Here is a 26,048-nt window from a genome sequence, read left to right as displayed (position 1 = left end):
GTCTACTGTCCTGACCTGAATGACCTGAAAAAGGAGGTTAAGGCCGGAAAATTCTCCAATGTGGCTGAATTACAACGATTCTGCAAAGATGAGTGGGCCAAAATTCCTCCACAGCGCTGTAAGAGACTTGCTATTGCAAACGCTTGATTGCAGTTGTTGCTGCTAAGGGTGGCCCAACAAGTTATTAGGTTTAGGGGGCAATCACTTTTTCACACAGGACCATGTAGGTTTGGATTTTTTTTCTCCGTTAATAATGAAGATTTTCATTTTAAAACATTTTGTGTTCATTTGCGTTGCATTGATTAATATTTCAATTTGTTTGATAATCTGAAACATTTAAGTGTGACAAACATACAAAAACATAAGAAATCAGGAAGGGGACAAACACTTTTTCACACCACTGTAAATGTTATCACTTACAGCGCTGTCGGAAAGTAGTCACAGTGCTTTGCTTTTTCCACATTTTGTTATATGACAGCTTTATTCCAAATTGGAATACATTATTTTTTTTACCTCAATAGTCTACGCACAACACCCCATAATGACAACATGAATAAAGTTTTTTATTAATTTATTAAAAATAAAATTCATAGAAATCGCATGTACATAAGTACATACTTTGTTGATGCACCTTTGGCAGCAATTACGACTCCACGTCTTTTTTAATATGATGCCACATCATATTTGCAGCAACTCCATCAGGTTGGATGGGGAAGCGTTGTTGTACAGCTATTTTCACATCTCCACAGTTTTCTATCAGATTCAAGCCTGGGCTCCACAGAGTTGTCCTGAAGCCACTCCTTAGATTTCTTGGCTGTCTGCTTAGGATCACCGTCTTGCTGAAAGATTTGTGCCTTGAGACAATCCTGTCTCGGAGGTTTACAGACAATTCCTTTGACTTCATGCTTGCTTCAGCTGTCAACTGTGAGACCTTATATAGACAGTTGTGTGCCTTTCCAAATCATGTCCAATCAACTGAGTTCACAACAGGCGGACACCAATGAAGCTGTATAAATATCTCAAGGATGATCAGTGGAAACAGGATGCACCTGAGCTCAATTTTGAGCTTCATGGTAAGGGGTGTCAATACTTCTGCACATGCGATTAATTCATTTTTTTAAATGTAAATAAGTTTGCAAAAAATGTGGTTCAGGTTGTCATAACCAGGTGTTATGCAGTGGTGGTAGTATAATTGTATTAGAGGACACGTGCGATTTATGTATAGGTGTTTAAATTATCCATCCACAGGTAATAAATCTTTGATTTTTATCATCTTTATTGTATTTATTGTATCCTTAAGCACAGTGGACTGCCGATTAGCACATCTGCCTCACACAGAAGCATCTCTGTGTGGAGTTTGCATGTTCTCCCCATGCGTGCATATCCCAAAAACATGCATGTTAGGTTAACTGGAGACTCTAAATTTTCCATTGGTATGAATTGTTTGTCCATATGTGCCCTGTGATTGACTCACGACCAATGCAGACCGTGCCCCGCCTCTCACCCGAAGTCAGCGGGGATACACTCCAGCTCCCCTGTGGCTCTAATGAGGACAAGCGGTATAAAATATGGATAGATGTATCATTAAGAGTTTCATGGCTGCACCAGTGGACTAATTTGAATGTAGTTCTAATGTTTTTTTAGGCGTGAGGGAATACAGTAGAGCTCATATTTTATTATGCAAATTAGAAAAGAAAATCCAGGCTGTTTCCTTGTGGTGCATTAGAGAGTGGCCAACTAGCTCGGGCCTTTTATAATTATATTTTCAAATAGATCGATTTTAATTATAGAATCCCTGTTAAGTAATAGAGGTCCTTGTTTAAGTTGTTTGCGCTACACGCTGAAATTGAAGCCGCATGGATATCACAGACCTGATCAAACACAACATAATTTACACTGCATTAAAATCAGCAACCAAGGATCTGCCTTGTTTGCATATGACCTCAGCTCCGACGCCTTGGGCTAAACAGAAACACCATCCATTATGAGGAGTGGTTAACCAGCTCCCTCCCAAATTACAGTGACTCTGGGCTCCCATTTTACTGATTTAGCGGTGTTGTGGTTCGCCATCTCATGTTACTGACTGTAATGGTGAGATGTACTCACGCAGGCTATCCTCCCCTTGTAAAAAGTGAGCAGGGCATTTTGTTGGTCATTTAATAGGCATCAAGCAGGCACCATGTGAAACACAATTCACAGATCTGTCACATGGCCTTTTGAGGTTATTTTCTCAATCTACAAGAGTACATTTAGTCTGTCAAAGTAACTATAATGCTGCACGGACTGGCAGCAAACGCTGCCTTGGGTGCTCAGCTTTTTACGAGATTTAACCTCAGGCAAAAGCAAGAGAGGAGCAACATTCCCCCGGAGTGTACGACCAGAGTGACTGAAGCTACTGGCGACATGTCATCAGTCTTGCTGGAGTATGATTGTGATTGGCAACAGTGGACAAGTCTCCAGACAAGGGCCTGCTTATAGAGTTGACCCTGCTTTTAACCTGCTGGCACAACTCTTATCTTCACAATCCCTCCCTGCATACCCCCAGTCAAGCCTGACAACATTTACCCAGCGCCTTGTGCTCCACTCATCTACACCAGCCAGCTCACAGACATCTGTCCCTCTTTAATAATGCACTTTGACCTTGCAGGCTAAAGATAAGTTAACCCTTACTACCATGTTGAGCAGTTACCAACAGTCTATCCTAATGCAGCTTTATGAGCACACGTGTGCAGTATCTGAGTCTGAGGTAAAAGCAAGATGTTTTAAATACTTTTTCAGTCACATGGAGATTAAACGTATGCACGAAACCACCTCTGTCTGAAGTGAGAAGGACTGCAATACTATTTTCCTCTTTTTACAAGCCTGCTGCCAACATTAATCAAGGGATTGTCCTGCTCACCATCTCCGGCTGCACGCCTATTTCCGGATTGTGTCGTTCATTTATTTGCTTCGCAGAGCTCTCTGGAATGAGAGGCCATGGAAAAGCAAGGGTGGCAGTGTGGGCGAGAAAGTTGGGGTGGGAAAGGAAGAGGAAGGGAAAGAGTATGTGAGGGCTCAAGACCAAGCTCGAAAGAGCTCGATCACCAGACACAAAAGCCCCAAAGCATTACCAAAATAGCACACTAAAGCATCTTTGCGGGCAGCAGAAATTGGAGCATGATGAAGGGCTCCGCTAGTGACGTGAACTACCTTCTTTTTGTATGTGACGTTGAGGATTCCATTGTCACAACTGTTTGCTTTGCAGCCTGTCTGCTTGTTTATTTGGCAGGCTGTGCGTCTCCCAGAACATCCTATTACACTACTACGTCGCTTAAAGCCCACACACAGGCTGTTAGTGACCTGTTTACCTTTTGACATTTGCAGCGCTGACACAAACTAACCCTATCTGACAGGTATAATTATCAAAGGTAGGTGGTCATACAAGCTTAAGAGGCCTTTGACCTTCAAGCGGCATCCTTTATCCTCGTTAGATGGCCAAACAAGATTGAATCCATCCAATAAGCTCATCTTTGTCTTGACTCCGGGGGGCTTTACAGGATGAACGTGGCAACAAGGTGCATTTGAGATGCCAAATAATCCACCAAATTCCGTCAGGGCATAGTTAAAGTTCACTTGCTTCCATTCGTGCCATGCGTGGCCACACTTGACACATCAAGTCCTGCTCGTTTTGACTTGTGCGCCTAAGCACGGTGCACTTTTGAAGAAGTGCGCTCATTCACGGGCGCCCCTAGTCATGCAGTCATTACTCTGGCCAGTTATTAACGACAACCACCACCTCGCATGTTCGAAATAACCAAAACAACTTGAAATAATCTACAAAGTCAAAGCCCAAGGTACGTGCTGTGCATGCAAGGACATCACAAATAGTATAATCAAGGAGATAGCTCCTCACACACATTTTTTAAAAATAAAGATAACGCCCATTCTTCCATAAAATAAATAAATAGACTCCAAATAAGCTACGGAGCCAAGAAGGTTGCAGTAATGCAGTGTTGTATCATGTAGTGGTGGTGCATGTAAATGTACTATGAATGCAGGGACAGGGCCAAACACAGTACGGTCGTTCCTCGTTAATTAAGTGAATTTCCGCGAAGTAGGATTTGATATTAATAAACGGAAATCATTATTAGAGCCCAGTATACATGACATAAAACCCCTATAGTCACCTTTACACTTGTATTACCCAAAATAGTACACATAATAATAGAAAATAAGCCATTTTAGACATAAATAAGATAAGATAGACTCACACGTTGGCATTGACGGCATACTTTCTGGTGGCTATTGTCTCATCAATGTAACATTACTGACATCTAGAGACCAGTGTAGAATACTACTCTACTACTCTACTGTTTGTGGTTAAGGAGAGACTCACAATGCACTTCAATCACTTTATTAACAAGCAGAAAACATATGCCGTGAACATTCACACAGGAGCTGCTGTCGGCCACTTTCTACACCGCTAACCAGCTGCTAGCACTCAGCACTTAATAGTCAACTCTAGCTAGCTGACACACACCTTACTTCCCAGGCTCACAGATACTAATCTTACACTTCATCTCACGTCTTGTTTATTGGGCCACCATTAGCAGCAACAACTGCAATCAAGCATTTGCAATAACTTGCAATGAGTCTGTGGAGGAATTTTGGCCCACTCATCTTTGCAGAATTGTTGTCATTCAGCCACATTGGAGGGTTTTCCAGCATGGACCGCCTTTTTAAGGTCATGCCACAGCATCTCAATAGGATTCAGGTCAGGCCTCTGACTAGGTCACTCCAAAGTCTTCATTTTGTTTTTCTTCAGCCATTCAGAGGTGGACTTCCTGGTGTGTTTTGGATCATTGTCCTGCTGCAGAACCCAAGTTGGTTTCAGCTTGAGGTCACAAACAGATGGCTGGAAATTGTGCTTCAGGAATTTCTGGTAGACAGTAGAATTCATGGTTTCATTTATCACAGCAAGTCTTCCAGGTCCTGAAGCAGCAAAACAGCCCCAGACCATCACACTACCACCACCATATTTTACTGTTGGTATGATGTTATGAAATGCGGCGTTACTTTTTTGCCAGATGTAATGGGACACACACCTTCCAAAATGTTAAACCCTTGTCTTGTTAGACCACAGAGTATTTTCCCAAAGGTCTTGGGGATCATCAAGATGTTTTGTGGCAAAACTGAGACGAGCCTTAATGTTCGTTTTGTTCAGCAGTGTTTTTTGTCTTGGAACTCTGCCATGCAGGCCGTTTTTTGTCCAGTGTCTTTCTTCTGGTGGAGTCATGAACGCTGACCTTAACTGAGGCAAGTGAGGTCTGCAGTTGTTTGGATGTTGTTGTGGGGTCTTTTGTGACCTCTTGGATGAGTCGTTGCTGCGCTCTTAGGGTAATTTGGGTTGGCTGGCCTCCCTTACTCTTGGGAAGGTTCACCACTGTTCCAAGTTTTTGCCATTTGTGGATAATAGCTCTCATAGTTCCAAAGCTTAAGAAATCGCTTCATAACTATTTCCAGACTGAATCAGTCTAGATTACCACTTTTTTCTCTGAATATTTTGACTTAATTTTTGTAAAAATACTGCTTTTTTTCCATTTTTGCTTTCGTTTTTTTAGTTTTCTTGTTTAATTGTATTTTTAGTATGTGCCGGGGGCCAATACAAAAACAACTGCAGTACGTAAATGGCCCGTGGACCTCACTTTGGAGAGCCCTACTATAAAATGTGTTTTGTGTTAATATTTTTGGGTGTCTGGAACGGAGTAATTGGATTTACATTATTTCTTATGGGAAAAATCTATTCGGTTTTCATGAGTTTTGGTTTTCCACAGACTCTTTGGAACAAATTAATAACAGAAACTGAGTTATCACTGTAAAATAATAACAAAATAATAATAAAGTAAGCCACCAGGCTTAGTCGATTCCAAAGCTATTATTTTAATACTAATGATAAAACTATGGTTGAATAAGTGTAAATGAAACTTGAGTGAACTAGCTAAGTAGGTTAAAGGAAAGAGATTAGGTGAGCAGCCTTGGGCTTCATTTTTTTTTGGGAGGGGGGGGTCACCATGATCATGTCAGCCTGTGCAGTCATCAGTTTTACATTGTTGTCTTGAACTAAATCTCTTGTATTCATATTGTCCGCATAGCGTAAAGGCTGCCAGAAATTAGTGTCGTGTTATTGTTCTATTATGACAACAAACGTAATCAGTATTTTGGAACAGAACATATTGTGGTACAAGCTGAATTAATTATATAAATAAAGTGTGCACAAGTGAGTGGGAGTAGGTGTGGAGTGTATTGAAGTGGATTAGAGATATGGGAGGTGAGTACAGGGTGTGGGGTTTTTTACGTCAGGAACATTTTGAGTGATGTATTTTGACTAAACGGCTAAAGGGGATAGGGCAGGGGTGTCCAAACTTTTTCCAACGAGGGCCACATAGTGACAAATGAAAGGATACAAGGGCCACTTTGCTTACAACACATTGCAACGCTTATGCTGCAGAGATGGCCGCTAGCGAGTGTGCTAACCAGTTAGCCTCGAGTTTATTTCTTCTAAACTTAAGCCAAAAACTTAGCACTTCCACACAGGATGGGAGGAGAACTTTTTTTCACTCGATCATGTCAGACATGCCATGGATGACTTCATTACTTCATGGACTGTTAACGGGTCCCTGACATGATTCATTCATTTTGCTTAAATATGTAATATATTGTTTGTAATTATGTTCTAAAATTCCATTTATAGCTAGCGCTCGCTGTTCAGCCTCATAGCATCCTTTTTGAAAATGTACTTATACCATACTTTCAAGCCAAGTGCTTCTTGTAAAGGTGTTCCTTCAAATGAAATGAACACTGAAAAATGAAGAACTCATGATGGTCTCTCGTTCTCTGCACTTGCTTCGTCCGTTTTTGTCTTAAACCTTCCTCTTTTGGAAAAGAAAACAAATTTACAGTATCAATCGGGCAGTATAAACATCCGGCAGCAGCACGACAATTTGACACGACTACTATTTTGATGAAAAATATACTGAACCAAGTCGACCATCTACCTCGAGAAGCATTTGTTTACTCTGCTTTAGCTGACGCCACATGCGGAATGAGGCTGAACCGCGAGAGCTAGTTGGTCATGGGTGGCACCATGAACCATAAATGTAATTTTTGCAAATTTACCGTTCGCTTTGAAAAATCGAACAATGTAGAACATAATTACAAACACTGTATAATTAAGGTTAATGTAATGTAAGGTAATGTCTTAATGGTTTGTGTCATTACTGCCACCTAGTGACCAGAATACTACATATCACTTGTATTTCAATATGTTTTCACTAATAACAGACCATAGTCTACCATGAAACAGCAATAATTTATTAATTATTGCTAACGACATAGCAAGGGAGCGATAATCAAACCGTGATATTACAAGGGATGACTGGATTACGACTTTATTCCCATAATATTTGGACTTTTCACCAATCAAATTTTCTGAAAATAACAATTTTATTTTGTTTTGTTTGTCATAATATTATGACTTCTAAAAAAAGAAAAATAACATAATTTTTCTTTAATATTTCAGCTGTTACTAAAACGGCAAATTAATATTCCTCAAATATTACGATGTTTTATGTCATTAAATTCCGACTTTTTTCTCCTTAGTTTTCTCTTAATATTTTGACTTCATTCTCCTAAAATTGCAGATGCTTTTTTTCATTGTGTCATTGTTTTTCCAACCATTTCAACTTTCCTCTTGTAATATTGGGGCTTCATTCCCATAATATTTCGACTTTATTTTCGTAACATTATAACTTTTTCCGCAACCTAATTTTCCAAAAATTGCAACTTTATTTGTTGTTCTCTTTTTCATAATATTACAACTTTTTTCTTTTTTCTTTGACATTTCGACATGATTTTTCATTTTATGTTATTTTTTTTCTCATAATATTCCATTCATCTATCTTCTATATTGCTTGGGGTCACTAGGGTATGCTGGAGCCTATCCCAGCTGACTTAGGGGGAGAGGCGGGGTACACCCTGGAATGATCGCCAGTCAATCGCAGGGCACATATAGACAAACAACCATTGACGCTCACATTCATACTTATGGACGATCTAGAGTCGCCAATTAACCTAACATGCATGTTTTTGGAATGTGGGAGGAGAAAACCTGCAACGTGCAAACTGCACACAGACATTCCCGACAGCCTGTGTGTGGCCAACATGCTAACCACCAGGCCACGGTGTGGCCCTTACGCAGTAATATTATGAGAACAATAAATTACAACTTTTTTCTTCATATTTTCACTTCATTCTTGTAAAATTACAGCTGTTTTTTTCCATTTTTCCTGTTTTTTTCTCAGTTTTCTTTTTAAATTATATTTTTAGAATGTGCCGCAGGCCGATAAAAAAAAAAAAACAGCCCCGGGCCGTGCTTTCAACACCCCTGGGGTAGAGGAATCTGATTTGGTAGAGCAAATATGACATGAAAATGGCAAAGGTGCGAAGGGTGCTTGTTTTTGTCAGAAGCCGACAAGTACTCAAACAGATGATGACTTCTTAACCCTTTGCGACATCCATTGCAACCTGGCCTTTAAGCACCAAGGTAAATCCCAAGGCAAGGCAAAAGATGAGATGACTTGCTCAAGGTTGTCTCCTTTACGCAGGTCACCAACGCTGCTATTGTTGAGCGGGAATCTTTGTCCTATCCTCTTATTGTTATGGCTCCACCGGCACGTACTTAACACATGCCGAAATAACTTCCTTAAGACCTCTGTAAGCAAACACCTCTTAAAGTATTTGCACGGCCGTACATGAGGGCGCATGTGTAGAAAGGGCGCTACGTGCGTGCAGGACAGCGGTGGTTTGTTTTGTCAGCAAAATGTCAATCTGTCTTTGCGAGGTTATCCCATATGATCTCCCTAAATACACACGGCTTGGTGGCCCATCTGGTTGGCAGTTGAGAGCTCCCCCTCCCCAAACACCCACCACCACTCAGCCTGGTCTGAAGGTCTTGCCTTTCTACCTCCCACTGAGAGGATATGAAAAGGCAGACAAAGCTTTCCATTCTCTTCTTTTACTGTCAGATTTTTGGATCAGCGTAATCCTGAAATGGCAGCAACACGCGCACCGCGGTTTGGTTGCTGCCTAACAACTAACTTGAGAGCAAACAATGTGACAAATCTTACTGGAAATGGACATTCTGAAGATTTTTGCAAGCACACACACACACTTGCATAGCCAAGCAACCTCCCTAAAAGCGAGATCTGTCCCCCATTTAAATGGCCTTGGGCTCCCTTAAGCTATTCAGCATGTGCAAATGAAAGATGTGTCTTGGAACAGCACAAGCTTCTAAGGAGAGCACAACTAGCCTGGCGCAACGATACACACATCAGCGCTCTGGACAAGTTTGGCACCCGCACCGGCAACTGTGGGCCAAAACTCGTGTTGCGTGCTAACTGGCTCCCTCCCCCCGCCCCCATCCCCTCACGCTATCCCGCACTGCAATTATATGCGTGCTCCCACCCAAACATGCAAGAATAGGCCTTCTCAGTCAACAGACAAACCGAGTCATTCTGTCCTCAAACCATGACATCATGACCATTTGACTCCGGCGAGAAATTCAAGCTTAATTTAACTTTTGTCAAGGGAGGGGAAAAAAAGAGTGGTGTGTGTTACACTGGCAGAGCGCAGCAGTGGTGTGAGCAGACACTTCTGCTTCTCTGGCACAGTCGTCTTCTGCTTTGTTCATACATACATTCAAAAAACATACATTCAAAAAATCTATGTTTTTGTAGTTGTTTTAAATACCCTAATGAATAACAATCAGTAACTTTCACATGTGCAGTACAGTGGGACCTCGGCCATTAATTCATTCCAAAAGGTCAGACAAAATCCGAAGCAATTTCTCCCATAGGAAATAATGTAAACTCAATGACACCCAAAATTAGTAACAAAAAATACATTTTCTAGAGAATAATTATAGCTTCACGTGCAGAAAACAATGCAAAATAATTGTAAAAGATAAATGGATGGAAGTTATTGCTGATGCTGACTTTCCGTACATCCTGGTAAGAATGAAATCAATAGTGTTTCTCACTTTCTTTATCAAATTAACGGCACTAGCGACATTTTTTGGCCCCATGGAGAGTTATTTAGTGGTCACACGCAATAAAAAATTGCTTTGTGGAGCGATATAGTGCAGGGCAAACGGACTACAGTGGAACCTCGGTCAGCGTGTTTTTCATCCATCCATCTTCTACTGTATGCCGCTGATCCTCACTCGGGTCGCGGGTATGCTGGAGCCTATCCCAGCTGACTTCGGCCGAGAGGCGGGGTACACCCTGGACTACGGATGGTCGCCAATTAACCTAACATGTATGTTTTTGGAATTTGGGAGGAAACCGGAGAAAACCCGGAGAAAACATACAAATTCCATACAGACGGAGATTCGAACCCAGATCTCCTGACTGTGTGGCCCACATGCTAACCACTAGGCCACCGCATTTACCGTTTTTCAGCTAACATCAAAAATGTACGGCAAAATTTTGTCAGAGTTTTCGGTTAGCGTACAATATGGTGCGTGCCTTGTTGTGTTATTAATACACTGCGTGAGTGCACCTGTATTATTAACTCAATACCAAAGGCGTATTTTTACATTTTTATAAACCCAAACGCCTGATCGTATTTATACGTCTTTTAGGTTTTTTTGCGCGAGGGGCAAAAAAGAAGTGATGACACAATTGCACACTAATGGATGTCACTTTTAGAGCAGTTTTAAGCCATGAAAGGTAGCAGAACTACATTTGGTAAGAGCTCGGCATGTGAATTTGAATGGAAAAAACATACATGACAGCAAGGAGGAAGTGGAAGAGCGTGGAGGAGTGTGGCGTGCAGAAGGTTATGCACTGTAGGGAGTTCAGTTCCGAAGGTGAAAATTGTAAATAGCTCATGGTGTTTGTAAATTATATAAATTGTTATTTTGATGTAAAACAACCCGTTTTTGTGTTCTTAATGTTGTGGTATGGTTGTTTAGATATTTGAGCTGTCACAAAAGCAAAAAATTTGTGCCAAAGTGAAAGTTATGCTTGAAATGTACCTTTTCACAAAGAGCTGCTTTTCTCTCTTTTTAGTCGGGAACTGATATTTTCCTGAAACTTACCTATGTTCTACTGCTGATTACTAAATAACAGCAAAAGATCGAAACAAACTTTTTTTACTGATGAAAGAGAGGAGTCTCATCTTTCTTTTGGTAGGCTGCATGTTTTTATAGCAATGGAAGACAATATTCGGTGTGCCTTGAAAGATCAGTCAAAATCGTCTAAAATGGCATCTGTATGCATTTATACGCATTTCAAAGTGTTTTTGGCATGTAAAAATATAACTGTAAAACTCTAAAAAAACATGTTTTGTGTTCACGTTTATGCCTTTCTGGAACGGATTCATTGGGTTTCTTATGGTAAAAATGTATACAGCTTCAGTTTTTGTGAGCATTTTTGACGTCATTCATTTGTTCCTTAAGGTTAGACGAAAACTGAAAAGTACGAAAACTGAGTCTATTTTTTCACAGGAAATAACGCAAATCCAGTTAATCTGTTCCAGGCACCCAAGGATATTAGCAAAAACACATTTTTATAGAAAATAATCATACTTTTGCTTGCAGAAAACAGTACAAAATAGTTATAAATGACTATTTTATTATTGATGCAAACTTCCTGCACATGGAAAGCACTAGTGTTTCTCACCTTATTATCAAACTGCTGGCACTTGCAACTTTCTTTGGCCCCATGGCAGGTCATTTAGCAGTCACACTCAATAAAAAATGCATGAACAGTTAGTCAGCAACACTTAGGGAGCATGTTTGGGCACTCAATTAAGCGGAACGACGCAGTACACGGCAAACGGACAAGTCTGCAATATTGTACAAAAACCACAAAAGTCTACAAAAACTGAGGCAAAATATACGCAAACATGGAGCGTACAAAAAACCGAGCTTTGACTGTAGGTTTGAAATGATGTCGGCAGCATGCGTCTTCTGGAAGTTCCACACCGTTCCTGCCTGAGTGGCATCTATCAAACTGCTGACAGCTTTTATGCCAAGCACACCTCACTCTCCAAATCTGCCTCGCAACAGAGCCCTCTCCTCTGCCCTTGCGGCTATGGGAGGGGTCCCTAATAGTGGCTGAGGAATTGCGAGCGTGTGCATGTAAATATATGATAGAACCAATGACAGGCACCTTAGCCGAGCCCAGTCCTGGCAACAAAGAGGCGGGTGGATTTCATTGCAGACCCTCTCGCTCTCCCACACGCTCATAAATAACCATACAGAGTCTCTGCCCTGGCCAGGGGGAGAAAAGGGGAGAAAAGAACCATTTAGGCACCTCCTCTCCTCTCATGCCTCGCAAATGACCTTTTCAGAGGGTCAGTAGAACCACAATTCTGTAAGCATCACCCCCACCACCACTGGTTCTGTCCTCAGTCACACCAACCTGAATCACCCAAACACTAGAACTGTAGAGAGAATCCACTTAGCCGGGCTGAGTCATTGTAGAGTGGCATTTAAGGACCCAGAAGGCAGAAACCCTTACACGCTCAGTCCTGGAGCATGTGAGATGGCAGAAGGGGTCAGAGGTGAAGGTCACAATATGGGAGGAGGGGAATAAATCCTGTAGCATGGCCGACAATAGCTGCAATCCTCACTGACAATGACGCCATTGTGGGCTATTGGTTGCTTAGTGTGTCCTGGAGCTGTGCCTAATAGAGTTATAGTGCTGATGTGATAGCTGCGTAGCCGAGGAGAGTAGTATCCTTTTATATGGAGAAGCTTGAAAAGAGGTCTCGGCTTCTCAATTTTGCTTCGCGTGAAAGGCTGGTGTGTGTGTGTGCGAGTGTGTCAGCGAGAGAGAAAGACATTACGAGCTTAACTTCCATCTTCTGAATCCTTTACTCACGGACACACATGACTCCTGTCTCTTAAGACTAACAAGATGCATTGCATGTTTTGCTGATTTCAGTGTGAAGGTGTGCTGACTGCAACATGACTGTTCTTTTTTCTGCACCGCTTCGGTTACAAAGGTTAGGGAATTGTGCTTTCTCTTTGGACCAGTAAGCTAAGCACTTACTAATGACTGTTGCTGAGTCACATGTCAATCAACTGATAATAATAATTTTAATGATCCACCTTAATGATCAACACAAAAGAAATGATTAAATCACTCAAGCATATTTCACTCATGTCCCCGTGCCTTTTCGTCCAGTTGCCGTTCTGCTGTACTGTAGCGTTTCTGTATCCTTGTTAAGTATATTGCTTCAGACGAACAGAAGATTCATTTACAAGCTAGCAAGCGTGCAATGACACAGGAGACATGGCAGGACGGCACGAAGGAGATTGATTGACAATGGTCTACAGCCAATCAGGAAGCAGAAAACAATGGACTGTGGGAGAGAAGAGATAGACACTCAACTTCCCACAATGCAATTCTTCTTAAAAAAAAAAAAGAAGCACTAAAAAAATTCCACAAAACTGCGACTCTGCGAAAGGTGAACCGCGACAGAGCGAGGGAACACTGTATTTTCATAGTTAGAGTATAGGAAAACTGTTTATGACTTTCTAAATAATTATTAGAGCCTTGTAGACATGAAATAACACCCCTCTAGTCACCTTTACACTCCCATTATTCTTTGTTTACAACACATTGCTCGTAGCCGCAGGCTACGGGATCACTGCAGGGACACAAGAACACGCCATGCTACCGAGCGAAGTAGTTGGCCTCAAATGTACTGTATGTATTCTATACACAAGAAGGGGTTTCAAATGGAATGGGGAAGAAGGACAATGTACGAGGCCAAAAAAACACTTCCACACAGAATGGGAGGAGAGCTTCTTTTCACTATGTCATATCGAAAATGTCATGGCTGACTGCATGCAGTGTGAAGGGAATGTAATGCAATGTCATGTCTCATCATTGTAACATTACTGACGCCTAGTGACCAGAATATGACATATAATTTTTCTTTCAATATTTTTTGATTAATAATAGGTCATAGTCAACCACGAAACAGTGGTTTCGTACATTATAGCGATCTAATTTATCTTATTTATTATGTATTGTGTAAAACTAAGACATGAATAACATCAAATTAAAAGCACAAAATGAATGCCGACCCACCATCTGCCAGTTCAAGTTCCAGCCAAGTTTTTCCAGAGAGATGATTACATCGCTGTTTGACGTGTGTGGTAAAAGGCAGTGCGCTAGCATGAATTAACTTGAGACAACTGTGCACATTAGCACTCAATAAGTCATCCAAACTTACCTTTATGCATTCCCACATAGTATCAGCATTTGAGACCAAGTATGAGGTGAAAGAAAAATGGTAAAAATACAGTAGTAGTCTATCTGTGCGGCATGAGATAAAGTTAGCACACGCACAATGGACATGCGTCAAGTGAGATGGATGTAACAGAGAGAATCCGGCCACTTTTCAAAATAAAACAGAATAATGGAAATTATATTTTTTTTCTGTGTGGCCCGGTACCGGGCCGTGGGTCATTTGGTACCGGGCCGCACAGATAAAAAAATATAATTTCCATTATTCTGTTTTATTTTGAAAAGTGGCCGGATTCTCTCTGTTACATCCGTCTCACTTGACGCATGTCCATTGTGCGTGTGCTAACTTTCTGTCATGCCGCACAGATAGACTCGGCCCGGGGGTTGGGGACCACTGCTCTACACAACAGCAACACAACACTTCCTCATTACAAGCGAGAGGCATTCACGAATTCTGAATATCAACAAGCAGGTTGGGTTTTTTTTGCACATTCTCTGTGTTCTGCGCTGCTGCTGGTTTTGCTGTGATAATTATGACAATTTTTGTGGATTTGATTTGGTATTGGTGAATTTGTGCCTTAGATGTCATTTTATTGATATTATTGAAGTATTTCAATTACTATCCTGTTCAAGTTGCGTGTCACAAAATTCCATGAAAGTAAAAAAGCATTTTTTTGGACAAAATCTGTATGTTTTCCTTTTTTTTTAAGTCTCGATTTGGCACCGGTATCAGATAATATGTAAACAATACCCAACTCTATGCGACAGTGCCAATCACAAGACTAAGGGTGGGCATTTGACTACATTCCCTTTACATTCCATTCAGCTATGGGGAAAATTAACAATCAATTAATTAACAAATTTATATCTTTCTAAATATTATGGGGATAGGAGAATCTCTCCCCACATGTTCTGAACTCCTATTTCAGTGTTGTATTTAGCAGATTGATGCTGTCCAGGGAGGCCGTGCCATAGCTGCTGTAGACCACAAACTGAATCAGACTGAGTCAACAGCGGCTCTGCTGGTAGCAGTCATGTAGTGTTATCCATTTTGTGTCAGTTACGTCAACAATCGGGTCCAAGTTCTTTATGTTCAATTATTTACACATACAAGACCGTGCTATTTTTACATTACAGTTACACTTGTTAAACTCGGCTAATCGGTTCCTGACCCGACCATGATAAGTGAATTTCCGCAATGTAGGAAATTAATGAAATATTTTCGTTGTGAGAGCGTAGAAAGCCTGTTTACGACTTTTTAAATGTTTTTTTTTAACATTATTAGAGAACTCGAGAGATGAAATAACACCCCTATAGTCACTCTTACACTCGTATTACCCAATATAGTAGACATAGTAAGAGAAAATAAGACATAAATAAGACTTGTGCTTGTGTGTGATGCTTTAAATGTGTTCCCAGGGAGGAGCCGAGTGTGGGGTGGATGGGAAGTGAGGTCGGAGGTTCAGAGTTGAGCTTTAGCTTGGCACGTTAACATTGTTAAGGTTTTATTGTTCCTGTTGTGAGATAATTCATCCTGCAATAAAAGGCTGCTGTTCCGGCAATCAAGTCTGGTGCTTGTGCGCCTCACCAAACATTACAGTAACATTGCTGACACCTTGTGGCCAGTGTAGAATATTCTCACATCTTTGAATGCGTCTTCTGAATGCCTTATATTTGTATTTTAGTTCATTTAGCCACTTTTATGCCTGAAAATACTTAATTTAGGCAGAAAAAATACAGAAAATTGGCATGCATATTTCCTGTAGTGATGATAGGCCATATTCAACCACAATGCAGCATGATTTATTCATTCATATATTTTTGAAAAACCATGATAAACCACTCAAACCATGAGTGAAGACCCAAAATTTGAAGCGCAGAGTGGTGAGGGATGCTGTCCTCTAAATATTAAGCTACATTTTGGACTTCTAATTGTACAAACCTAGAAAAACGAACCAACTTCAAGACTAACTAGAAAAATGTAAAAAGGCATTCTTGTTCAGTATCTCATGAACGTCTGCTGCTTGTGCTCTGCACGGTCAGGCCATCATTTGGCATGCCACTTCAGACAAGATGAGGCCAACGCGTTTGGAGGAACAGAGGACCCTCATACCACAAAATAACTCAGACACGAAGCTGTTAATGTAACGTGGTGGTCTGCCACGAGTTCCTCAGTTGTCACCTCTGTGAGTAAGTTTAGGCTGTGGCAGAAGGGAGTGACATATGACGAGTGGCGGCTATGACCACTGAATGCTAAACTAACATAGAGGACAGAAGCAGCTTGATTTAACCAATGGGCTGACACAGGAACGTTAGGAAAAATGGTAAATCACTTTTGCTGATGTTCAAATGTTACATTCCCTACACACCAAACATTGGTTTTCTGTTGATTTTTCCCACTTTTTGGCATCTCTGTGACCTCCTTAAAAGAACAAGCTATGTTTCCCAGGGCCCAGCTATTTGAAGCTCATACTTTTGGTCATCTAAGGTTTTCAGCTCCATTCAAACACTGTCCCCACTTACATTTCCACAATGGCTGGGTCCCGGGGGCCAGACCATAGCCGCCCTACACTCTGCCCACAGTTGAGTTGCCTCTGGCAGGGCTACTGCATGCTTTGTGTGCTGGTTCTGGCGACCGATCAGGGAAACCCCACAGTCTCTCCATGGTGAATGTTGAACACTCTGCCAAGACCATTATGTATCCCTTCAATGGCCGTGAATAGCGGCACACTACAGTACAGCAGATTGGTAAGATGTGCAATTCACCCTAGGCTACAGTGTGAGAGACCATGACACAGATACCAACATTGGTCAACTGAACTAATCCCTGACATGCTTTCTCTGTTTTGTGTCTTTTCCTGGTGGACAACAAACAAAGCAAATCCAGATAAAATGTGTCCTATATTGGTGGCTGTGGAAATATGAAAGCAGTTGATGAATGATATTCCTTGACACAGTTAGTGCACTAAGTCCAAACAAGCATTACTCCTAAAAGGCAGGAGATTACTATCAAAATTTGGTGGCAGCAGAAAGCCTATCACGTGCCCATTTAAACACTCTTAATACGGGGATTAATGTTCATAATTTCACGACAGCGTGAAAAAACAATATTGAAATAGAGTGAAATCAAGCACCCCGTATGGAGAAAATGCCTCTCACCATTCTAACGAGCATCTATTTATATGCAGCCCTGCTGTACCATATGCTTCTGACAGCTAATTCGTCACTATTGTTTATTTTAATTGCCGCTATTAACCTCTTATAAATTTAGACGTGCAACCACATAGTTTCCCAAGGTGGAATGGCATATTGCGGTTGTGGCTATCAAGATGAGTCACACCACCTAGCAGGCTGCGGGAAGGCCTTCAGTATCAGCCTCTTGCGTTAATCTTACGATTAGTCTTCACAGATCCCATCAGGACTGCCTAGATCTGGGGTGAAGAGCCTAAAGGTTTATCCTGCAAGTCAGCCGTCGCTAACCCTAACCACAGCATGCACAAATGGGGCACGCGAGCACACACAAAGCACACGCCACAAGAATATTCCGGCTGCTTTAAATACTGTTTGCAGGGACAACGTATCTCTGGAGATCATCGTGCCATGCCTGCCTGGCCTCTCCTGATGTAGCTGGCGCACCGGTACTGTTGTGCGTTAAGAGGGTGGTGCTAGTGAAATGTGTCACGCAGGTCAGACCCAGAAGTTAAGGGGGCAAACTGTGTGCCCTTCTGACACAAGAGGAGGGGGAGGGGGAGGGAGAGGGGGATTGGATAGCAGCCAAATGACATGCTGTGACAGGCTCCGAGGCTTCTCAAAAGTGGGAAAGGCATGGGAGGCATACAAGCAAACACTTGCACGTTTGTCTAATTTGTGGACACACTAGAGCCACACAAATAGTGTATCTTATGCCCAAAATACTGTCGATCTGCCATCAGCAAGCAGAATGATGCCAAGATATTTCTCTACCATGTTAACAAGTGTGTGTTTGTTTGATCCATCCCTGAAGACATGTGAGTGTGAAAACTGTGCGTGTCTCTGAGGCATTGTCAGCTTTCTGGCACCGTAATATTCTCGATTCAAGGCAGTTAGTTTAGGATGTTTCATGGGTACTGACTGCGCACAGGAAAGAATCATCTTACTGATGGGAAAAAGGAATGCTGGAGGCAATTACCTCCCTGACTCTATGTCCTTGGGTCAAAAGGGGACCAGCCATAAACGCACGGACACCAACAGAGTCAGACCTCTGACCATGCAGGCCTTGTTTCACTCTCCCTGCAGCCACTAACGTCAGCTGGGGGAAGAGGCCCTGGGTTGTTTAAATTTACAGCACCATGTCATTCTGTGTCAAGAGTGAATGACAATGCTTGTATTCATTGGCCGTGAACACATACATGAACATAAATATCCCGGCCTATTCACCATATTCTTTTCATGAATTGTCATTTCACTGTAAAGGTCCCTACCACTTGTATGTGCAACAGAAGGATCTCAGTGATAATTACAAGTGCACATCGACGTTGCCAATTTTGCAGCGGAACGTGTTTGACAAGCTCAACAAGAATATAACACACACTTGGGAACTACGTAGGCGACACCACTAAGACAAAGAGCTAAACCAAATGCTCTCTGGATGCCAAGAAGGAATTCAGTCAGTCAAATGCATGGCATGATGTCCTTTTATTCCAATCTATACAGACATTTGGAGCAATTTAAACACGCCCCCAGAGTAATTCTGTCATTCGTTGCTTTCAATGCTAAGATTAAAAATACATAATTGTGTCACTATTTACTGATTCTAATACATAGATTTTTTTTCTTTCATTCATGTGCAGCAAGCCATTTTTCAGCTGTACAGTGCAGCATGAGAGAACCTGAATGAAACGACCTGGAACGTACCATTTCAGAATCGGGGAATAATTGCTCCAAATGAACAAAGACCGTCGGTAAATGCACATATTACACAATGCACATATTACACTACAATTTGTCTGCCTGATTCTGACTATTAACTTAAGTGGTGAAAACGAGCGTTTTGTGTGGTTGCGAGACGCTCACAAAAATGAACGCCCCCGCCGTGACAGTAGCTTGGTATTGTCCAAGATGATGTTAGAACTGCCCTTTAAAGCCGCTCCACTTCCGAGATGAAGTAAAGACGAGCTACAAGCACGGACTGATCGTCTGCATCTTTATAAAGTCCAAAAACGCAGTATTGCTGGACTTTGGGATGTTTTATGTTACCAGAATAATCGAGGGGATATTATTTTGGTCGAAGTCAACGTAAGGACGTACAGGCTGATTCGGAGCAGCTTGAGAAAAAGGTTCACTAGACACAAAAGAAAAGTGCTTTTTTATGTTTTTGCGCTGAGACAACGGAGGCAACCTGGACTACTCTTGTGAAACAGGAATGATTTATCCTCCTGAAGGTTTATTCTACATCGAGATGGATCCAGCGCCACCAGGTAACGCAGTCAGCTGCAGCCATTGTTTGCATCTTCTTGGGTTCAAAACATTTGACAGCTTCATTTCACGTCATTGTTGGCCTTTAATCGCCCAATGTGATCACAGCGAAAGGGCTGGCATGTGTCAGAAGCGTGTGTCAGTAAAACGTTATACTGTAATGATCAGGTCGTCTGTGCCATTGCCCAGGCATGCATAGCGCAATTCGCTTGGCAATTACGTAATACCTCAGCGGACCAGGCGCAGTGGTTCGCCTCTTTTCTTTTGTCCCAGCGCGAATGACAAAGCAGGCGAGGAACGATGCTGTGTTTCATCGAATCGTATGGAGGACAAGATCTTAAGGGACTGTCATGACAAAGCATAGAGACAATCTTGAAGCAAATATGGTGCGTCAACTAGCACCGCATGAAACCACCGCTTTGTTCTCCCCTGCAGCCAGCCGTGCTTAATTAGTGCTAGCTCTGAAAGTAGGCTAGAGGGCTAGAACAGTGTTTCCTCACCTTTTCATTTGAGCCAACGTTACAAAAATCGCACGGCACACCACCAAAGAAAAATGTCACTATAAAGTATATAGGCAGAAATAATGATTATGGCTAAATTGTGTTACATTCTGCCATTTAGTGGAAGAACATTCCATTGTTCTGTCTGGCACCGTACGTTGCTGCCGGAGATGGATGAACAAAGACGTTATTTGCAGTAAATAAGTAATTTTCGGACCTATTAAGTGAAATTTGATGTTTTCCTGCAGCCAAATTGTGCCGCCGCACAGTGGTCGGGAATCACTGACCCAACTGCTCCCCTTTTTGTGCACATTTGTCACTTGACCGCTGAGTTATTGCATATTTTTAAAACATTAATGAAGAAAAACCCAGCAAAACGAAACTGCACCTTATTTGTTAACATACAATTTGAAGTGTCATGATTGTTCAAACTTAGTACAATTCATGATACAACTTTTTCAGAAGCGCCAACTGGCAACCGAGCAGAACGAGGCTCCATCATGATTTATGCATTTCTTTAGTTCATGCTTAATGACTTGGCTCTGGTTCGGTTCTGTGCTGCTGGTCCGCGGCTTCTGGAATCCGCTGGAAGTTTCTTGGCAGCCAACAGGAGGAGGGAGGGAGGGAAGGAAGGAAGGTGTGCAGATTTAATTTTGCGGGGCCCAGCAGCAGCAGAAGCAGCAGCTTTTGGTTTTTAAGCCTGCCAAAATGTGCTGCTGCTGCACCTGACTTTTGTTTATTTTAAGGTCAGAAAAAGAGGAGAGCGGATGGTGGGTGAAAACCACATTTTCTCCTCTCAGAGGGAGCTCTTGTCGTCTCCCCAACTGCCTCGTGAAAGGCACTTTTGTCCTGCAGTGAAATATATCGCCCTTCACCTTCTCTTGATGCGGTTTGCCCTCCTTTTTTATCCGCAGGAAAACGCTTAGACTTTTGGCCAAGTCAGATGTTTTTCCCTTGAAGGTTGATGGAAAACTTACGAAGATCTGCAAGACTGCAATAATTACAAAAAGACGGGTCATGAAGTTCAAAATGTAATTTAAGTTATTTCAGCGTTTTCCATTTAAGCAGTCTGTATTGCAGTCAAGTCTTATGCCCGTTAAAACACGATGACACCATTTGGAGTGCTGAACCTTTCACTATTTTCAACAAATGAGCTAATTAAACATAATACCATTCAATTGCTGGTTCAATTATCACATTGTAAGGGTGATCTTACATTTAGAAAATGAGACGTAAACATACTAATCCTGTAGAGCAGTTGGCAAAAATGTGTAAGAAGGAATCGTGCAACAACTACAGTTGGGTGTCAGTCATGATGAGGCATGTGACATCTTTTGGAAACATGCCTGGACTTGTCCCTGACAGGCAGTGACAGACTTGTGTGGGCGGGTGGGTGTGGGTAATTAATGTTAACACTCTCGGAGACATTTCGATCAATATTTTAAGACTGATAGCGCTCTTTCTACGAATTAGTCATCCTAATCCTCTACTTTCACCCGTTCCTGTCCCTGGCAGCTCTCCCTCCTAGGTCAACAAAGCCAGCCTCATCCGCCATGAACAATAACTGCCTTTCCCCGCCGACATACTCGCTACAGGATGCCGAATGGTACTGGGGAGATATAACCAGGTAAAGGAACTGGTGCTAAATCAAATATCATATCATCTACTGCTGGGAACGTGCCTTTTTTTTAAATGTGTTGCCATGTTTAATTTGTTAACCGATTTTGGCCTCAGGGACGAGGTGAACGAGAAGCTACGCGACACACCTGATGGATCCTTCCTGGTGCGTGACGCATCCACAAAGATGCAGGGAGACTTTACGCTGACATTAAGGTGTGAAAGAGTTAAACAAGCGTCAGCATTTGGGTCAGCAATATAGTTTGCACTAATTTATTGGATCAATTGTGTTTTCCAGGAAAGACGGCCACAATAAACTGATCAAGATTTACCACAGAGATGGGAAGTACGGCTTCTCTGACCCGCTCACGTTCACCTCTGTAGTGGAGCTTATTTGGCATTATCAGCACCACCCGTTGGTGGAGTACAACGCCACACTGGACCTCATGCTCACACATCCCTTGTCCCGCTTCCAGCAGGTTAGTGTGCAACGCTGCCATGTCTTCGCATTAGCGTTCTACGGTAATGTAGTTGTACATATCGAATACGTTGACTTTTTTCAGGTGAAGGAGAACAGCGTTGATGTCGCTGGAAGAAAGCTCAAAGAGGTCCACTGTCAGTATCAAGAGAAATCGAAGGAGTTTGATCGTCTTTACGAATCCTTCACAAAGACCTCACAGGTAAAGAAAAAAAGTCGAAGTGGCATCTGGTGGCCTCAAACCTTTTGTGCAGTCAGTTTGAATCTAAATTGTTGAACTGTGTGGTGTCAGGAAATCCAGATGAAGCAAACGGCCATCGAGGCGTTTAACGAGACAATGATGATCTTTGAGGAACAGTGTCGTGAACAGGAGCGCTACGGGGAGGAATTTGAGCGGAACAATCAATCTGACGGAGGCGAGAAAGATCTCGAGAGGTACTGGCACTATTTGAAGTGATTCACATCACATTCGTTGTCTTATTGCCCGAATTGCTGTGGTCAACAATCCTGAAATGTAACACAGACAATTACTTGCTTCCTTTTCTTTAGTTTTTTGATAAATTACGAGAAGCTGAAGTGCCGTCTCGGTGAGATCTACGACAGCAAGATCCATCTGGAGGAAGACTTGAGAAGCCAGGTGGAGGACTATCGAGAGACAGACCGGAAGATAAACAGTTTGCGGCCAGACCTCATCCAGCTGCGCAACATCAGAGACCAGTACCTCAAGTGAGTAGACGGCGGTAGATCGAAGGGTTTTCAGTCACAGCAAGTCCTTAAACTCATCTGTAATCTTTTCTTCTCTTCATACAGTTGGCTCAATCACAAAGGCGTACGACAGAAACGCATATATGACTGGCTTGGGATACTAAGTGACAGCCTTGACGAGTACGTATTAACTTAAGTGTTCGTGGAAACCGTGTCTCTGAGAAACAAACTTCAAATTAGAGTAATACAAAGCCATCTTTTGTCTTCTCAGTACATACGTGCTGAAGGGAGATGAGAAGAATTTGCCACATCAGGACGAGACGAGTTGGTTTGTGGGCGAAATGAGCAGGACGCAGGCCGAAGAGATGCTTGAGGGGAAAGCTACCGGGACGTTCCTCATTCGTGAGAGCAGCAAACAAGGCTGCTACGCCTGCTCTGTTGTGTGAGTACAACATTTTAAAGGCTATATCTTGATGGGGTTTTTTCCTGTGATCTTCATTCATGGGCTGTTTTTTTTTTTTTTTCAATATTTTTTCTATTTCAGAGTGAACGAAGAAGTGAAGCACTGTATGATCTACAACACACCACACGGTTACGGCTTCGCTGAGCCCTACGACGTCCACTGCTCGCTGAAAGACCTTGTCCTGCACTACCGCCTGCACTCCTTAGTGCAACATAATGATGCCCTGGATGTTAGACTGTCGCATCCAGTACACGCCAAAGCGCCCGCAATGCCTTTGCAAAACGCAGAGGAGCACAAACTCTTACAGACTCCCAAACAGACGGTTAGGCTCCCACCGGCCGCTCCAGAAATGTAAACTAACTGAGATTATACAGAGGACATGTTTACTGTATCCTGCGAGAACGACTGCATCAAGGTGCATTTGTTGAAATGTTGCACTAAAGTGATTCCATCAGTTTTTGTGAATGCAAGTTCACAGATTGAAGTGGGACCGGAACTTGAATGTCAGCTTCTTTAGTTTTTTTTTTTGTTTTGTTTTGTTTTTTTGCTTTCAAGAGACTGTTAAATATTTCCGAAAAGAAATTGTACTTCATATATTGCTGTTTGTTTGTTGGGACGTTACTAGACACGTTGACGCCCGCAAAATTGCTCGCAGACATCAGACGCTGCATCTTGGTTTGACTTAAACAATTGGAAATGCGAGAGATTTTGCTTAAAACTGAATCAGCTATGGACAAAGTTATACATAAGTTACATAAATATATTACATTGCTACTACTTAGTGCATCAGTGAGGGGAAAATGGTGCTGTACACAGGCTGTTTCTATCGTCCTGGTTTGGTGGACCAAACCATTTTCTGGGTAAATACCACTTGTGAATATGTGAAAAATTGTGGAGCATCTTAACAATTTGCCCCATTCATACAGTGGATATTATGTAGCATTAACATCCTGTAGTAAACCATTATAAAAGCATACTCAATGTTATACCCATTGACCAAAGCACTTGATAGAGAGCAAAAAGACATCCCTGTTTTGCCCAGTCAGTGCATTTGGACAAGCAAATTATCTACACCTGCTGATGTGCTGATCAAAACATAATCTGAAGTACTGTATGTTATATTCTGTTACTCGAAGAAGTATAAGCTTTTTGTATTCTATATATATTTTTTCTATAAACATGCCACACGATGAAAGCTTGAAGAAAGTGCAATCCAACAGTATTTCTATTGTTGCAATGTGTGATGGTGGTGTGAAGGTGATGCTGTTATGAACGGTTGACATGCGCCACAAAAATGCACTCTTTGGTGGTGTCGGTAAGATATGGCCTCCGATGTTGGTGTGAACTGCAAGAGGTCCAGAAGTATCCTGCCTCCATTACTTGAATTGTGGCATTGCTCCAGCTATGAATGTGTTTTGTGACATGCAGCCGACATAGCTAAAAGGCGTAAGGAATTGGCGTTGAACTTGGCACATTTTTTTTTTTTCCAAGTTTGTGGACAACAGAAACTCTGTACAGAGAAACTCAAATGTATTTCTGAGAGTGCTTCTTGGAATGAGGCCTATTTTGCCTCGTAGTTTAAAAAAAACACAAAAAAACTCCATTTGAGGATGGAGGAAATGCCTCGGGTAAGGCTGAGCAATGTGAGATCCTGACCTTTTACTTGCTGAAAGACAATAAACTGATGAGGGTTTTGTCATCTTGCGCAATCGTGTGCTGTTCTTTTCACAACGCATTGCAAGTTAGAATGTGATAAATTAAAAGACGATATCGGTTATCCAAAATCGAACATTGGTCACTTGTGTAACCATTGTATTCCAATGAACTTTATCCTGGGGTCAACTGAGATAGGAAGGCACTGGAGGACATACGGTCGACAGATGGAAGAAAAAGGAAGTGACAAAGACAATAGCAGGATGTGCAAAAGTGCTTTCCCCGCCTGGTATGTCTGCATAATCCCGCTGGAAAAAAAAACATTGGATCATTAGGAATATGCAATCATTTGAAATGTTACATTTCAGGATAGAAGGAAAGCTCTTGGGAATTGAACACAATCTGTTAATATTAGAATGCAGCCTCAGATTAATTCACAGAAGTTTATCACATCCATAGTGACGCAATAAATACACAAACTGTCTCCTAAAATAAACGTAAGTGCTATCGGTTCAGAAGCACTTGAACAAGCGGTGAGATACAGAGACCACTGATTAGGGCAATGTCCCGAGTTGACACCACTGTTGGCCCACTGTGACCAGAAAAACATGTGGCCTCTTTCAGCCATCACATAAGGTCCACGTTAGGCAGGGATTAATAAGGTGAAGAGGGCAGGGATATACTCGAGGAGAGCCTCAATTCCAGGCCATGGATTACTCCCGCTTACCTATGTCAGCATAGAGCTGGTGGACAGGCCTCATCATATATGGCCCACTCGTATGGACAGTAAGTCCCCGCTAAAAAAGGCACATAATGTACGCATCCATAAAATACTACAGTCAAAGCCCTTTGGTATGCCTCACACACTTATTAAA

The 26,048-nt window shown here is 42.0% G+C and overlaps 1 protein-coding gene across 1 annotated transcript; it reads left to right on the top strand.

The window, feature by feature from the left end:
• Window positions 1–19,422: 19,422 nt before the first annotated feature.
• LOC129177523 (phosphatidylinositol 3-kinase regulatory subunit gamma-like) lies at window positions 19,423–25,224 on the top strand. The gene is made up of 10 exons (XM_054768753.1): window positions 19,423–19,759; window positions 21,773–21,884; window positions 21,992–22,090; window positions 22,173–22,353; window positions 22,438–22,554; window positions 22,645–22,787; window positions 22,902–23,078; window positions 23,163–23,237; window positions 23,329–23,499; window positions 23,602–25,224. Exons 1-10 carry the CDS (start codon window positions 19,705–19,707, stop codon window positions 23,873–23,875), a joined length of 1,404 nt encoding a protein of 467 aa, XP_054624728.1. The 5' UTR covers window positions 19,423–19,704; the 3' UTR covers window positions 23,876–25,224.
• The last annotated feature ends 824 nt before the right edge of the window (window positions 25,225–26,048 follow it).

Source organism: Dunckerocampus dactyliophorus, chromosome 2 (genome assembly GCF_027744805.1).
Source record: "Dunckerocampus dactyliophorus isolate RoL2022-P2 chromosome 2, RoL_Ddac_1.1, whole genome shotgun sequence".
In the NCBI taxonomy this organism is placed as follows: Eukaryota; Metazoa; Chordata; class Actinopteri; order Syngnathiformes; family Syngnathidae; genus Dunckerocampus; species Dunckerocampus dactyliophorus.
Note: the sequence above shows the minus strand (reverse complement) of the source record. Positions and strands in the feature narration are given on the sequence as shown.

Bases quoted from the DNA above. Each gene is read 5' to 3' on its own strand.
- LOC129177523 (XM_054768753.1), top strand. From the start codon at position 19,705: ATGATTTATCCTCCTGAAGGTTTATTCTACATCGAGATGGATCCAGCG. The intron at 22,091-22,172 runs GTGTGAAAGAGT...TGTGTTTTCCAG, and splicing joins GACTTTACGCTGACATTAAG to GAAAGACGGCCACAATAAAC. The intron at 23,079-23,162 runs GTGAGTAGACGG...CTCTTCATACAG, and splicing joins ATCAGAGACCAGTACCTCAA to TTGGCTCAATCACAAAGGCG.